Source organism: Miscanthus floridulus, chromosome 1, assembly GCF_019320115.1.
Source record: "Miscanthus floridulus cultivar M001 chromosome 1, ASM1932011v1, whole genome shotgun sequence".
Taxonomy (NCBI): domain Eukaryota; kingdom Viridiplantae; phylum Streptophyta; class Magnoliopsida; order Poales; family Poaceae; genus Miscanthus; species Miscanthus floridulus.
In genome coordinates, this window is record NC_089580.1 from 32,477,874 (window position 1) to 32,494,682 (window position 16,809).

General features: G+C 46.5%; 2 protein-coding genes, 1 non-coding gene and 1 pseudogene across 3 annotated transcripts; 3 read left to right on the forward strand and 1 right to left on the reverse strand.

The window, feature by feature from the left end:
- LOC136454153 (uncharacterized) overlaps positions 1-89 on the forward strand; it is a 32,147-nt pseudogene extending 32,058 nt beyond the window's left edge.
- A 4,471-nt stretch (positions 90-4,560) lies between these two features.
- Positions 4,561-8,607, forward strand: LOC136475015 (calcium-dependent protein kinase 11-like). Its single transcript, XM_066472601.1, has 8 exons — positions 4,561-5,562; positions 6,300-6,443; positions 6,545-6,697; positions 6,810-6,925; positions 7,001-7,168; positions 7,556-7,780; positions 7,859-7,986; positions 8,110-8,607. The coding sequence occupies exons 1-7, from the start codon at positions 4,740-4,742 to the stop codon at positions 7,979-7,981; spliced, it is 1,752 nt and encodes a 583-aa protein (XP_066328698.1). The 5' UTR covers positions 4,561-4,739; the 3' UTR covers positions 7,982-7,986; positions 8,110-8,607.
- A 251-nt stretch (positions 8,608-8,858) lies between these two features.
- Positions 8,859-8,930, reverse strand: TRNAC-GCA (transfer RNA cysteine (anticodon GCA)). The gene has a single exon. It is a non-coding gene; the product is annotated as a tRNA-Cys (tRNA).
- Positions 8,931-9,241: 311 nt separating this feature from the next.
- On the forward strand, positions 9,242-13,142 carry LOC136477807 (E3 ubiquitin-protein ligase RHF2A-like). The gene is made up of 9 exons (XM_066476066.1): positions 9,242-9,479; positions 9,644-9,853; positions 9,960-10,006; positions 11,404-11,466; positions 11,549-11,648; positions 11,766-12,100; positions 12,194-12,301; positions 12,390-12,639; positions 12,852-13,142. The coding sequence occupies exons 2-8, from the start codon at positions 9,722-9,724 to the stop codon at positions 12,592-12,594; spliced, it is 990 nt and encodes a 329-aa protein (XP_066332163.1). The 5' UTR covers positions 9,242-9,479; positions 9,644-9,721; the 3' UTR covers positions 12,595-12,639; positions 12,852-13,142.
- The last annotated feature ends 3,667 nt before the right edge of the window (positions 13,143-16,809 follow it).

Below are 16,809 nucleotides of genomic sequence, written 5' to 3' on the forward strand. Positions count from 1 at the left end.
GATATATACTTCTGTATGTTGGGAATTGGTCCAGATGGTTGTCTGATACGTTTATAGTTACCTGTCCAAATCTAATTATCTTGTTCTGAAAGATATTACCTTTATCTTTTTTCATGCATGCTAGGGCCCTTAAACTGATGGTTTATAGTCAAGTTAGAAGGTAAAATACTAATGATTTCTTGAACTTTATAATGGTCTATACAACATGAAGACTTATATAATATTGGTGTTCTGTACATCATACTTATAGGTAATAGTACAACACATGTTCATACATATGTTATCGTAACATTGTTTTTCCCGTTGCAATGCATGAGCATTTACCTATATTTACATATATACTCGAACCTATGTACAGAATGGTATGAAGATGCGGCGGAACTTATTCGTGGATTTATTGGCGCACGAAAGAAATGAATATCGGAGATTTCTTCCTGCCGATATAAAACATTATCTTAGCCGCATCACGGAAAGATCTATATAGTAGAGCCTGTGAGCCTGCGACGTCGCGCTCTCCGTGACTGTGTTAAATTCATAAACTTTGCCTTTTGGATTAAATGTTACTTTAACGTTGGTATTTAATTTTTACAGTATTGTTATCTTATCGTGCGATCCGTGTGTTTTTAGTATAGAATGTTAGCTATCCCGTAGCAACGCATGGGCACGCTACCTAGTAATAATAAAAAAATGAAAGTAATACTCATATTAAACAACAAATTGATGTGGCATTTAAAATTTTCTATCATTGATGATTATATATTAACATCTGTTTATCCAATGATTTCTTCACACTACCGAATGCATACGTTTAGATAACATAGGACCTGAAATTTACCAAAATAGTTAATAGTTGAAAACTAGTAGTAAAAAGCAACAAACATGCTGAACTCAATTAAATATCACTTTACCATGTCGATGTCGAACTCACAAAATCCAAATAACATCAATTAATAGGCCCAATTCTCTCAAAAAATATATATAAGTGGCCCCATTGCAACAACAAAGACATAATCATGCAATATTGATCTGATCACAGTCTATAAATCTTATTATTGACCATCTCGACCAAATCACCAGGGCATGCTATATAGATTAATAATCTATAGAGTCAGTCTTAGAGACATACTCATACCTTCAAGTATATATGGTGTGGGGGCGTGCGATCGGGATTCACAAATTTACGGTCAGGGAATCAGAGGTCTCTCGAATCCGGTAGTTCAGTTCAGCGAGTCTCGGTCTATGTAGTCTAACGTTGCGTTGCGTGAGCGGCGGACGACTGCTGGCAGGGTGAAAATGATATGGATATTTTCTGACCGTATTCGAGACTGAATCTGTTTAGTGGAGTTTAGATCTGTTCGTATCTGAGTTCGGATATTCAATATCCGATACCGTATCCATATCCGAATAATCAAATCGCATATTTATGATGTCGATATCCAATCGTATCATATCCGTCAAGGTTGACAATATCCGAATTCGAATCCGAATTCGGACAGAAATATGAAAACAAATGTAATATCAGTGATATCCGTTCGTATCCATAACTGCTAGGCAGAAACTGAGAATCGCCTTGTGGAAAAATGAGACGACGTTCTGTGGAGATCAAGCGTTGCGTTGTGTGCTCTGTTCGGTTGTTCCCTGCTTACTGCCTAATCCTAGTATCCATACTGCAGATATGGGGCCCCAGGGCGGCCTCCCCTCTTGACCCTCCCCCTCCGGGCCGAGCATGTCCACACCAGCACTACCAATGCTAGATCAGTCCCTAAACTTAGCAGAAAATGTCATTTAAGTCCCCCAAACTCCTTAAGTACACATCCACGTACATGAACCAGGCTCGTGCTGTGTCACAGGTCCGAACAGGTCTAGGTTACATCCGTTTGTTGATACGGTGGCCCACGCCGTCACCAACAAGTCCAAATAACGCAGCTACCATGCCTTGTTCGTGCATCCATTGGAGACGACCATGCCCTCGATTGCTATCGGTCGGGTTGCACATGGTCGTGCTTGCTCTGTGACCACACACTTGAGCCTGGATGCACGCACGAGCTAGAAAATGACCGAGGACGAAGAGGCGTCCGGCCCCGACAACGACTGCCTCTCCATAGCCAACTCTGTGGTGGGCATCGTGGCTATGGGTAGCCAAGAGGAGGTTGAAGCCCATTTTAGGGAGGGCGCTGCGGCACAGTTGCCCGTGTTTGCCGTCAGCGCATGCTTCCGGCCACCCGTGTCGTCTCTTCCTCAACTTCGCGATGGTGCCGACCATTGCCTACTCCGACACGGCTGGTTGACCTTGCATTCTCTTCCTCCATGCCAATGCATACCCGACGCTGCATGCTCCTGCGTTGTCGTTGTACCTTCCTCCCGCGTCGTAACGCCAAACCGATGGTCGCAACACCTGGGGGCGACGACAACATGGAAACTAAGGTTGGCAGGATCGGATTGGGGTTGTGTTGACGATGGTCAAACATTGAGGTGGGCTCCAAGAGGTCGTTAGCGGCCAGCGACGAGCTCCTGTTGCTAGCGGATACCTTACTAGACCTGCTTGCCGACGAGGTAGCCGCGACACGACGCCGACCACGCCCAATGGTGGCAAGATTGTTCTCGTCATAGGCAAGGCCGAAGAGCAACCAACATGGGGCTATGTTAGTAAACAAGTCAAGACTAGACATTAGATGGACGTGAAATGCATCAGCAATCCCCAAAAGTGGGGGACGTTGAGTATAAATATTCACCTTTCATGAAATAGCAGTGTGTGTGTTGGGAGCGTTCCATGCGCAAGGAGTGGGAAAAAAAAGATTTTGTTACGGAAGATGAGCTGATGGATCAAGTGGTGTGAGACTTGTTTTTGTTAGCAAAGGGAAATTACGCCCTTCTTCCCAAAAATGATACTATTCTAAGTTTTGGATAAATCGAACTTTTCGAAATTTGACCAAGCTTATAATAAAAAAATATCAACATTTATATCTTCAGATATATTTACTATAAGTATATATTTTATAACCAATGTAGTAATTGATACTTATTTAATATTATAAATATTAGTATTTTTTGTACAAATTTGCTCAAACATAAAATTGTTTGACTTATCCGGAAGTGAGAATTGCATTTCTTTTTGGAACGGATGAAGTAATTTATAAAAATAAATGCTATTGCGGAAAAAAGAATGGGCTTGCTAGCGTCCGGACACCCGCGCTTGTAGCTATTTTCCGCGCCATTTCGCGCGTCCATGCGGGGACCAAGCTGCCCCAAACGTCACCAGCATTGAGAAAGTGGGAGAGGGGGCGACTGCAGCCGACGCTAGGAGGAGGAGGAAACACCGAGGCGAGGCAGAAAAAAGTGAGGAGGGAGATGCAACATCCGATCTACTTTTGAAACATCCAGATGTAACACTTGCAATATACGTCTTAAGGCAGATGAAACACTTAAAATAAGTGTCTGAAACACTTGTGGGACGCCTGAAAAATACTTGTAAACAAGCATATGAAAACACCTAGATCACTTGAAACATATGCTTGCAACATGCATGGATATGCAAGATCCAGATCTACTTTTACAACATCCAGATAAAAACACATGCAATATATGTATGAAAGAGATAAAACATTTGGAACATACACTTAAAACATATGTGTATAGCCATTACAACACGTGCAACATCTCTATATACTTTTGCAACATCAATATACAACACTTGCAACATACTTTTGAAACACTTGAAACATACTCTTGCAACATACGCTTTCAGCGTAGTATCTACTTGTTGCTTGGATGAATGGAGGCTCGTCAATGCAGAGCTCGATGCCGCAGAGTGGGGGAGGGGGGGAGATACATGTGGGGCGGGCCATTCTCGCGCTACTTCCCATGGTCGTTCGTGCAGGTGCAGCCGGTGCATGCGACGAGGCCGCCCGAGCCGTCGCAGACCTCATCCGCCTCGTCGAGAAGCTCCTGGAGCAGGAGTCCTGCCTCCGCACCGAGCTGTTGGAGCACAAGATCCTCAAGGAGACCATCTCCATCGTGTTGTTCCTCGAGACCGACGTCGCGGCTTCAGGCGGAGAACGCGCACCTCCGCACCGAGCTCGACGCCACCAGGACCAGCCAGCAGCGGGTGGTTGAGTTGAAGAAGGAGGTGGCAGAATCGTTTTTTTTAAGCCGAGAGCAGACTTAGTATTGGATTAAAGCCGAGAGCAGACTTAGTATTGGACTCTGCTGGCCCACAAAGGGCACGTCCAAAGCGTGCAATGGCCTAAGGAGAGCATTACCGGAAAGAAGAAGCAATTGGACTGGAAGACCGGTAAACATTTTAGTCATTTGTTTAGTAGAAACCTAAGTAATTCTGCCACATGAAAGTTAAATTCAGCCAAGGATGAAACGGCCCGTCCAGTGACCAAATACGACTTGGAATTTGGTGGGCAAAACGGCAATTAGCCATCCGATTTGGCGCGAAGAGCCCAAGACCCCGATCCGCATCCCGCGGTGTCACTCGCATCCAAACGCCGGAGCACGACGCTGACAAACGGCCCCATACGCGGCGGACCCACACGCCATCCACACGAACCCGCTGCCCGGGACCCACCTCGGCTCCGTTTCCATTCATCGGTTCCTCCGCTTCCGCCCCGCTTCCACGATGGATCCAGCCTGAACCACCCAACCGGTAACCGCCTCCTCGCCGCCCCCGCGTCCAATGCCACCGCCATCGCCGTCGCCGCCGCCGCTGCCGTCCGTGTAGCGTCCCCGCGGCGATGGGCAACACCTGCGTCGGCCCTAGCGCCACCGGCCGCAACGGCTTCCTGGCCAACGTCACCCTGTGGCGGCCGCGCGGCGACGACCCCGCGGCAGCCCCAGCCCTACCGCCGCCCTCCTCCCCCGCCTCCGACAAGGCGCCCGATCCCGTAACCATCCCGGAATCCGAGCATTCCTCGCACCATTCATCCCGATCCACCGACTTGCCACCACCGGCCCCCGCCTCCCAGCCGCAGGCGCAGGACAACCCTCCGGCGAAGAAGCCCGCGCCCAAGGTCAAGCGTGTCCAGAGCGCGGGCCTCCTCGCGGACTCCGTGCTCAAGCGCGACGTTAACACGGCCCGGCTCAAGGACCTCTACACAATTGGCAAGAAGTTAGGGCAGGGTCAATTCGGCACCACCTACCTATGCGTCGAGAAGGCCACCGGCCGGGAGTTCGCCTGCAAGTCCATTGCCAAACGGAAGCTGCTCACGGAGGAGGATGTCGACGACGTGCGCCGCGAGATCCAGATCATGCACCACCTCGCGGGTCATGCAAACGTCGTCTCCATCATCGGCGCCTACGAGGACGCCGTCGCCGTGCAGCTTGTCATGGAGCTCTGCGCCGGTGGCGAACTTTTCGACAGGATCATCCAGAGGGGGCACTATTCCGAGAAGGCGGCCGCGCAGCTGGCCAGGGTGATAGTCGGCGTCGTCGAGGCGTGCCACTCGCTCGGCGTGATGCACAGGGATCTTAAGCCGGAGAATTTCTTGTTTATCAATCAAAAGGAGGACTCGCCCCTGAAGACCATCGATTTTGGCCTGTCCATCTTCTTCAAGCCAGGTATATTTGGCATCGATTACTTGTATAGCAATGCAGCTTTATCTGATTGTGAAGTTATTTTAGTATAGTATATAATGTGAGCCTGTCAGTGGAGCTAATACTTAGTTAGCAACTGAGGTGCCAATTGCCAAACAGTTGTTACAGAATGGGGGAATTTTCGTATGTAGGGATAGCACTGCTGTCGTCGTGCATGCAAGAGGCCACCATGTGGTCATAACAAAATGTAGATTGACAACTGATACATGCATAGTTTTGTGTGTGTATGTACTTCACACAATGGTTACGTCACTTTTACCAATCAACATGCTGTGAGATCACTTATGCTGCTGAACTACATTGAGCAAGTAGTAAGCACTGGTTTTATTTTCTTCAATCTCGTTATAATATCACTACAATTTGCAGTTGATGAGCATCACCCCAAAACTTATGAAGTTCCTAATAAGGTTTGCTTGTGTTCTTATCTTCAATCCCATTCAGCCACATTCATGGCTTAGAAAGTTAGCATAGACCCATTTTACACATTGATTTACAGTAGGTGATTTAACACCAGGCTTCTATGCTCAGCAAAAATCCTACATATAAAAATAGCAGCAGATTATGTCTGTTTTTTTAAAGGAAATATGAGGTGGTGGAAACCAATCGTATGAATGTTATCGCATTCTTTTTTCCACATGCAGTCCTAATTCCTAAATAGCATTCTTCTGATGCCATTTGGACTAAGATAATTGTTTGTGCAGGCGAGATGTTTACAGATGTCGTTGGAAGCCCATACTATGTTGCACCTGAGGTTCTGCTAAAATACTATGGCCGTGAGGTTGATGTCTGGAGTGCTGGTGTCATAATCTATATCCTGTTGAGTGGAGTCCCTCCATTCTGGGATGGTGAGGTTATATGTAGCCATTTCAGTGAAATATTGCATTGCAATTTTATATGACATTGACAGTTGGCATTAAATTGAATTTTCTATTGGTTTCTGGGGCAGAAAGTGAACAAGGGATATTTGAACAAGTTTTGAAAGGTGACTTGGACTTTTCGTCAGAGCCCTGGCCTAGCATCTCAGAGAGTGCAAAGGATTTGGTCAGGAAAATGCTTATTCGTGATCCAAAGAAGAGATTGACTGCCCATGAAGCCTTATGTGAGTAGCATGAATGCATGTACCAATACCAATTCAATAAATAATTCTTTCCTAGTTGATTTAGCCTCATCTCAACCAAATTGGCTATAGTGATTGACCTGGGTTTTCTTAGGTCACCCTTGGGCTTGTGTTGATGGAGTTGCTCCTGACAAGCCTCTTGATTCCGCTGTTCTAAGCCGGCTGAAACAATTTTCTGCAATGAATAAACTAAAGAAAATGGCCCTTAGGGTGAGTACTAATACCAATGGTCTATCTCTGCATTATACCGATGCTATTTGTGGTTCATCTTCTTTGTGCTTGTAGGTTATTGCTGAGAGTTTATCTGAGGAAGAAATTGCAGGATTAAAAGAAATGTTCAAAATGCTTGACACTGACAACAGTGGTCATATCACAATGGAGGAACTAAAAACTGGCTTGCAGAGAGTTGGTGCTAATTTAATGGACTCAGAAATCAATGCTCTAATGGAAGCAGTAAGTATTCCAAGATGATCACCCCACATTGGTTCCCATTCATTACAGTTTTTTGAACTTTAGTCGGCAGACCACTTTATTTCACTAATTCTCATTTACAAAATAAACCATGAACGAATGTTAATAATAAGTTCAAGAATAAGATCATTAATTTTTTTTCTAACCTTGCATACTTTTGAACATCCAATTAGCTTCAACATTGTCTCATGTTTTGATGAACAAAGAAAATACCACATTATAAGGAAAGCTTAACCGTGTTACCAAGTATACAAGATTTATTTTGGGAAGTCTATTGAAACAGTAGTGATACTTTAATTTTCTGATGGTGATCATCATTCCACTTTATGGACTGCAACTCAGTTGAAGTACATTTCATAAAAATATCAGGCGGATATCGACAATAGTGGCACAATTGATTATGGGGAATTCATTGCTGCAACTTTGCATATAAACAAGGTTGAAAAGGAGGATAAGCTCTTTGCTGCTTTCTCATACTTTGACAAAGATGGCAGTGGTTACATAACTCAAGATGAGCTCCAAAAGGCATGTGAGGAGTTTGGTATAGGGGATACCCGACTTGAGGATATTATTGGGGACATCGATCAGGACAATGTAAGTAGACCAGATTTACTATTCCAATTAAGATTGGTAAAATCAATCTGTCTAATTCATCCATCATATATTTTGCAGGATGGCCGGATCGACTACAATGAGTTTGTTGCAATGATGCAGAAGGGAGATAATCCTCTGGGAAGAAAGGGACATCAAAGTAATGCTAATTTTGGTCTTGGAGACGCACTTAAGCTTCGGTAAAATAGGTAATAGATGCTTGTTTTCCCCAGTTTACCTTTTTTATGGATAACGTTGCATCATTAAGGTATCTGATTGATTATTGCTCTTCCTGTTAGTTTGTTCTACTTACTGTTTGTATTGTTTTACAGGAGCAGATGTTTCCCTTCATAGCAAAGTTAGCATTCAGCAACTAAGAAATCCGGGGTCGCTGAAGCAACCTAGGACTAGGAGCGTGAACTTTTGCCGGAAAGCAGCAACCTCACCAAATTAACAATAGGGTCCTCATGCTCAACATGGCATCTTTTGATTTCCCTCCTTTCTAGTTCATATGTAGTGGCAATGAAAACTTCTTCAGCCCATCGCGTATCTGCGTTGTAATTTAAGTAAGCATGAGAGTAGGTGGGATTGCTTTCTTCTACCCCCTTTATTCTTCCATTGGGAATCAACGGCAGGAAGAGAGCGAACCATCCTGCATCTGCGTTCCAAGACTAATGTTTCAATTATGCTCATCCATGTTCGATAGGTGTAGTTCTTAGTGCCTGTAAGAATATAAGATTGTATTGTAGGAGTCTGACCAACGAAACAATTCTTCTGTGTTGATTTTCCCTTGTTACCAAAACGTGATGAATGATTACTGAAGCCGCTTTGTTTCCCATGTCTATGTGGTTGTATGCTTGTAGTTTGTGCCGTGGCCTGGTTCGCCGCGTCGCCCAGATACTGGAGAATGATTGATTCCTGAAAATGACAACCAAGCTCCTGCACTCGCACCTGGTGATGCTAAATGATTAAATCATCCTGAGGTATCATTTTTGGGGAAAAATCGCCGTGAGGTTAGAATCAAATTTGAGGAAAAATAAATAAAAAAAGAATCAAAATTTGAGGAAAAAATATCCCAACAAGGGCCCAACCGGGTTCGAACCGGTGACCTATTGATCTGCAGTCAATTGCTCTACCACTGAGCTATGGACCCTTTGTTGATGGTGCACAAATAGATAAATAAATATATGATACAATGCAGAGCAGATTGCATAGTCCTAGTGACATCAGACATGCATCGGATGGCCGGCTGCTAGTTGCTAGCCCTCGGACGCCTGATGCGAGACGTGAGTAGTGCTCCGCCAATCACCGACGCCGTGCCTTGGTCACAGGAGCCCCACCGGGCGGCCAATATAAACGCGGGCCCCGCACCTCGGTGGGGAACCCGTGCGCACGCGGCACGCCTCTCAATTTTGGCAAACTCCTTGCAATAGCATGACTAGATAAGGCGGGCCCACCGTTGGCCAGCCCCACCTGTCATTGGTTCAAGGGGAGGTGAGGGAGCGGCGGCGGAGGAATTGTTTAATCCCCCGTCACCGTCTCCTCTCGCCATCACCCACCGCCCCTGTTCCAGGCGCGAGCGCGACGTTGCCGGCTCGTCTCCGGCGTTCGGCGGCGGAGTGGAACGATCCCCGATTCCCACCAGGAACTCCATCGTTTTCGTGGCGTTTGGTGGCGTCCTGGGGCGGGCAAGCAGGACCAGGTACCCTCCCGGATCCTCCCAACCGTTCCGTTTCCCCCGGCCGGGCGGCCTCAATTCTTCGGCGTTGGTTGCCATTTCGGGCCAAATTTGTTGCGTGAAGCGGGGGATTTTGAATGGCACGCGTTCTTTCCAATCGACGCCTCTTGGCTTTGCCTTGGCTGTAGGAAATTTCACCGAGGATACACGTGTGCGGGACGAGAGCTAAGCGAAGGAACCTGTTTGGGTACCCACTCGCGGCGGAGATGGACGAGAAGGCGAAGATGGAGAGCAAGCTGTCCTCGGCGGCGGCGTTCGTGGAGGGGGGCGTGCAGGACGCCTGCGACGACGCCTGCAGCATCTGCCTCGACGCCTTCTGCGACAGCAACCCCTCCACGGTCCGCACATCCGCCGCCGCCGCCAAATACTTTGGTTGCTTCTCAGTTCTGACCGATGCGCTTATCGGGCCTTTCATGTTCGTTGGTGCTGCTGTGTTCTTTGCAGATGACCAATTGCAGGCATGACTACCATCTCCAGTGCATTCTTGAATGGTAACGTCTCTTGATGCGTTATTCTTTTCTCCAAGAACATCTATACCTTACCTTTTTGCCTGCAAATTATAGACCTTATGCAGTTTTGCCTGTTCTAGTTTACAACTGCATATTCTGCATTCTCTTGATCAACCTTCGATGCATTGAGTTGTCTTGTATATTGCATAAATTATGACACCAATCCCTGTGTTACAGCATTTCATTCATGCTCATAGCCTTAGTTAACACCAAAGACCAAACCAAACAACTTCTCTTCATCTTTGAATTTATGAAGTAAAATGGCGCTCGTCTAATGTTCTCATCTCAGTAATGCTTTTGTGACGCAGTTGATTGCAAGTTTGCAACTATCTGGATATGGCTTTAGTTTAAATATTTGCAGAATTCTCCTATTTCATGGCAGTATAAGCTAATCACAGCTTAATTCTTGCTCGTAAGGAGCACTAGTCTACCACATGAGATGGAAGTGAATCATATATTCTGTTTGTTTTCATTTGTCTGTAACTGCATTCAACTTGCCTGTACAAGTTGGGAACACTGAATGATCGTGCACAACATGCGTGTCTCTCTTGGGTTATGAAAACACATTGCGGAACATATGATTCACGTCATTGCATTATTTCATCTGTTTTGTTCTTCTAGATGGTGTACTCCTGGAGCAATTCTTATTAATAACTTAGAAGTAGTTGACTGAACAACTGTTCTGCTGGAAGTCTTTCTGTAGTTCTTATTACTAACTTGAGTTTGTGTCATGCGTGTCAGAATCTTAGTTTTGTTGGAGAAGTTCTTAGCATGAATATTCGTCTATAGTGAGCTCATGAAGCTAATGCCTGGCGACAGGAATTTTTTAATGGCTTGTTATGGTGTCACAGATTTATTGGGATTTGTAGTTTTCATGAAAAATAAAATGGAGCTAAATTGAGTGTGTGGTTTCTGATACTGGAGTAAGACAGAAAGTAACAACATCCTGTGGTCAATCAACAATGCAAGAAAAAATAATACATGTAACAATCTGTGCTGCATGCATGGAAAGAAAAACCAATTAAACATCTACTGAAACTACTACTCCCTCAGTTCCAAATTTTAAGTTGTTTTAGTATTTTCCTAAGTCAAAGTTGCCTAACTTTGACCAAGTTTGTAGAAAAATATATTAACATATACAATATCAAATAAATGCACCGTCAAAATATATTTCATGGTGTATCTAACGTATCTTGCATGATGTCGTAGATGTTTGTGTGTTTTTCTATAAACTTGGTTAAGGCTAGAGAAGTTTGACTTAGAACAAAGCTAAAAACGACTTACAATTTGGAACGGAGGAAGTACTTTTTGTTCACCATGTTTACAGTTCCCATTTTATGTGCTTTTCAATATATATTCTAATTCATGTAGTAATTTAGGTGCCAGAGAAGCTCCCAATGCCCCATGTGTTGGCAGCCTATCAGCATGAAAGATGCTATGAGGTGAAAATTGCAACCTTTATTCTGTCTTAACTCCTAAGGGACTGAATTGCTGGTTCTCACTTATTCTTGTGATGTTCTGCAGCCAAGAGCTATTAGAGGCTGTTGAACAAGAGAGGAACATCCGAGCTAATCGTTCACATAATACTGCTGTTTTCCACCATCCAATGCTGGGTGATTTTGAGGTGGGGGCATGTTTCTTCATGCATGTTTGGGGAACTTTTCCAATAGCATTCACCTTTCTGCTATGAATGTACTTTTAACACACGTACTTCTGTTAATATCACCATTTGTATTTCCAGATTCCTGTAGGTGCAGATGATGCAGAACTTGAAGAACGCATTTTTCAGCACTTGGCTGCTGCAGCTGCAGTGCGTAGGTCACACCGTCATCATAGAAGAGATAGTCACCAGGGAAGATCAGGAGCAAGTAGCCACCCACAATTCCTGGTGCTTTCAGCAGACGAGCACACAACCTCAGGTCAAGAAGGGGATTATGAACAAGCCCCTGCTGTAGTTTCTGGTCGCCCTTTACGTACTCTTGTTGAACAAGAACGCACTCGAGGGTTAGTGGATGCATCCAGTCCATCTCTCCGCTTTTCTACTCCTGCTGATGGTACTGGTAGATCAAACAATAGGTACTTCCTACATCCTATGTGTGATACTATGCTTGTGCACTTCTCTTCAGTATCATTGAATGCCTGTGCTTAGTTTTTACTATTATCTGTCAGGATTTCTGGGATTCAGTCTACACCTGTGGATCAAGATGGAGCAGGACAGTCCGATTTACAATCAATCTCTGACAATTTGAGATCTCGTCTGCAGTCAGCTTCAATGAGGTACTCTCCTAACCCAACGCATTAGAACTCCTGACAAATTGAGCACGGACAGGTGTCTTACCTTGTGGGCATTTCTTGACAATTGCAGGTACAAGGATTCCATAACCAAGAGTGCAAGTGGATGGAGGGAGAGGTGGTTTTCTCGGAGTAACTCTTTATCAGATCTTGGTTCTGAGGTAAGGAGGGAGGTCAACGCGGGGATTGCTGTGGTGTCTCGCATGATGGAACGGCATGATACAAGAGACGGCACGGGGCCTTCTGCCACCTCCGCGTCAGGATCTGGTTCTCAGTGAAACACTCCTTCGTCCTTGAAAGGACGATGCAACTATAAAGAGAAGGTATAATGTGCTCATGTTGTGCAAATGAAAGCCTGAAATTCAGTGTTTCGTTACGTTTTTCTGTTGACAAACCTACGGATTTGAGTTTTTCTGTAATTGTCTGGAGGCAATTCCAGGGCTCCTATGTAGACTAGTCTTATAACCTTGTCGCAGAAATGATGCAGTAGTTTCTCTGACTGCTGCTGCTAAATAGGAATTTGGCTTTGCTTCAGGTCCAAAGGGACAGAGTTGAGAGCACCTGAGATCCGGCGATGCTTCATGGCACCTGATAGCCCCCCTGCTTCAGACTCCCAGAACTTTGCTCGTGTCCAGGTCAGGGGAAAGGAATACATGTGCTTCCAATGGAACATTCAGACGTTTAGTACCTTGTGTAACATCTGCAAGGGTGGGTAATGCTAAGGCCTCTGGTGTCTGTAAACAGTGACAGTATGAGTGTTGTGTTGGTTGTGTGGTTCCAGTTTATAACACCCATACATACAATACAAGTATTACTACCGTGCCAAGGCCCTAATGGATCGTTTGTCATGTTATTATTATATTGCAGCTGGGGGCATTCGATTTGGTTGCGCGATGCGTGCCGTCCCTCTGATTCGCCTGTCTGTTAGCGACTGCACAGCTCGTACACGGTAACTCCAGGCTCTTGTGGCTGTTCCCGGAGGCCGGAGGGCAGGGTAGCCGAGTTCAGTAAGTCTAGATCAGTTTGTTTGGCCACAGGAATAGAGGAGTTTTCTTCCCAAGCCACCACACCACCCCAGTACCCAGGAGGAATGAAAATTTTGTCGTGGTCTCATCGGAGTGGGAGTTAGAAAATGCCAAGGCTTGGATCAAGGGGAGCTTTGACGGGAATGAGATCGTCTGCAGTCGCGCAGAGCGACTTCTCTCTGCAGTCGGCGCATCCGAGACGTTCATTGTGATCCAACGGTGACCCTAACTAAACTCATCTAGCAGGCCGTTCTAGTGGCCCATCGCAGCCCAAACATCGCACTCGTCTGCGTTGTTCTCGTCAACGCCATCGACACCCACCACAGCAGCGTCGACGAGCGCGGCCATGGCGGACCCCTCCTCCTAGCTCGTTGATCTCGTCAACGCCGTCGACGCTGCTCACAAGGAGATCGTGGGACAGGGCGGGCACCTTGGCGAACGTGGCGGCAGCGGCGAGGGCGCCCCCGGCAGCGCCGACAAGCTTGGAGCCGAAGACGAGCACTTTAATGTCAGCGGCGACGTCGGCGTCGTCCTTGGCGGAAAGCCCGTCGCCGGAGGCTGGCATGTCGAAGGTCGTGGCGTCCCTGCGTGCGGCCTCGGTTGAGAAAAAGGAAAATAAACACAGATCATCAAGGAGTCGATGGAGCACCAACTAACCAAAGCCTCTGCGTATTGCTTAAACAAACATCAGCATCAGCACTCGCTCGCTCAGGTGCGCGGACACGGTTGCGGTTGGCTTGCTGACTCGCCGTCTCGCCTGCCGGGGCCGCCCTCGCATCACATCGTATCCCAAGTCGCCCCCAGCCCCCAGACGTGGACGGAGGTGGTACCCCGAACCCACCGACACCGACCGACGCTTTCCCCGTCGTCCCGTGCCGCGAGATGCCAACGGTGGCAGATCGACACGACTCCCAGCCCGCAACGAAACGACCCGGCGTCTTCCTGGGGGCCGGGGCTCTCTCCTGTTCGCTTGCCTTGCCCGCGCCGTGTATCCGAGATCAGAATCGGACCGCCCCGCACTGTTCTAGTACTAGTACACGTACTTTTTTCTCGTGTCTGCGGTCTGCGGAGGAGGGAGGACCAGAAACGTGGCGTCGCCTGCGTTTCGTTTGGTGGTGACCAGCTATTCCCCGCCAGTTGCTTCTGTGCGCTATGCGCTAGCTAGCACGAGCACCACGGCTGTTTTGGCTTGGCTTCGAAGGGCGCCGCGAATGCATAGGACGCGCGAGACAGTTGGTGTTGGTGTTGGTGTTGGTGTTGGGTGAGTCTGAAGTCTGAAAAGGCATGTGAACGAACGGAGCTTACTCCAGCGTGCGCGGTCCATCAAAACTCGTCAAAAGTAACCAGACGAGGCGCGCGCCCAAAGTATACAAGACACACCTTAGCTGGCGCTGTGGCACATCATAAGAATTCGAGCAGTAAACTGTGAGATGGAAAGGCACGTCGCACTGGAATTCGGAAGGCAGCAGGGAGTGAAGAATCCGACGGGCGGTGGTAGCTTAGCGTGGAGACTAACCCACGTCAAGCGACCGTACCGGCCGGCGACGCCTCAGGCCAGCCAAACCATCCGGAAAAGTGACACCTCACTTAATTTACCCTGGCACTGACACTCTCCCTCTTAATTCTCCTGTTCGCTTGGTCGTATTTGGCTTATAAGCCATAACTTATCAGCCAACGAACAATATTTTTCTCTCACACCAAACCAGCCAACAGTACTTTCAACCATAGCTTATCAGTCAAACAAGCCCAAACAAACATGGCGCATAATAATAAGTCAATAAGGGGGTGTTGGGTTCCACCTCCTAAACTTTAGTCGATGTCTCATTAGATGTTTGGACACATACATGGAGTATTAAATATAGACTAATTACGAAACTAAATGCACAGATTGAGACTACTTTGCGAGACGAATTTATTAAGTCTAATTAGTCCATGATTTGACAATGTTGGGCTACAGTAAACATATGCTAATAGCGGATTAATTAGACTTAATAAATTTGTCTCGCGGATTACTGACGGATTTTGTAATTTGTTTTTTTATTATTATCCAAATACACCATGCGATATCCAATGTGACATCTCTTAAACTTTAGTCCCTGCATCAAACACCCCCTAATCCAACCACCAAAACCGAAAAGAAACCCCTACTAATTGCTCGATGTAATGTAACACCTCGTTTACGCGGTTAAGCAATGATTCTGTGCAGGCATTTGCCGATGCCGTGTATTAGCATCATTTTCCCCTCTTCGAGATCGAATCTGTCAAGGATAGGATCAGCTCGTACGGTACTGTCCTGCGAGTTCCTTTTGGGTGCAGTGCAGTGCAGCACCCAAACCAACTGATGACCGATCAATCCATCGCCGTTTTGGGCTGCGCAGCACCGGCGATCCTTACGTACAATCGGCGATGGCGACCGGCCAACGGAGCCCTCATTAAGCCACGTTTAGCGCAGTATAGCCAAAGCTAATGTCGTTGCTGCGTTGTGCATGCCGTGCTGCAACGCCGAAAAACGTGGTGATATGCTCTGCTAATGCCACACACCGTACAGCCCACTTCCTGTAGAAAAAAAACTATTGTACATCTTGAGCAAGGCAAAAGAAAATGGTTTCGCCAGACGATGGATCGGACGACGATATCGTTGAAAAATCACAAGCTGTAGGTTTATGTTAGACCGTGGATCAGCCACCGATCATTGGCCTAGCTAGCTTAGCCTAGTAATCATGGAGGGGCAATGCGGCATAAGTTATATATATAGGTGGGTTGTCTTTCTCCGAGGGACGTTTAACTACTCAAATGCATGATATATCTAATCTTCTATTCTCCTTCTCCGCATCTGACGCACGAGAAAGTAAGGAGACCACAGAGAGCTTGTATGTGTGCTGCATCTGCAATTCCGCATGCAATAAAACAACACCCATAGTGCCACACAGGCAGCTCATTGCTCTGCGTCTTTGGCCTTAGCATGCTCGTCAGTCCTCAGCCTTCATTGACTTGTTGGTATCGCAACTTGCAGGTAAACGAGGGCAAGTAGTAGAGAGACCAGTGCTTAGGGCGTCTTAGGCCCTATTTGGTTGGGCTTTTGGCCCCCAAAAGCCAAAAGCCCAACCAAAGGGGCTACTTTTGGAGGGTGCTTTTTCAGAAGCAGCTGTTTTTCTGTAGTTCATTTTTGAAAGCTGGTTTGACCCTGCTTTTGGCTTTTGGCTTTCTGCTTTTCGAAATTGGTGGAATAAAAAGCTCTTCCATAGTTGTTTCAAGAGAGATAAAGATAAAAGGTATATTTTATACTTGTTTAACCAAACAGCTTTCAGCTTTTCTACAGCTCACAGCCCACAACAGCTTTTCCACAGCTCACAGCCCACAGCAGCTTTTCCCACAGCCACAGCTCAACCAAGGGCCTTAATTACCCCGTGGCGAAATGCACATGCCGCAGCAAAAAGCTCTTGCAGTCTTGTTTGACCTCAACAATAA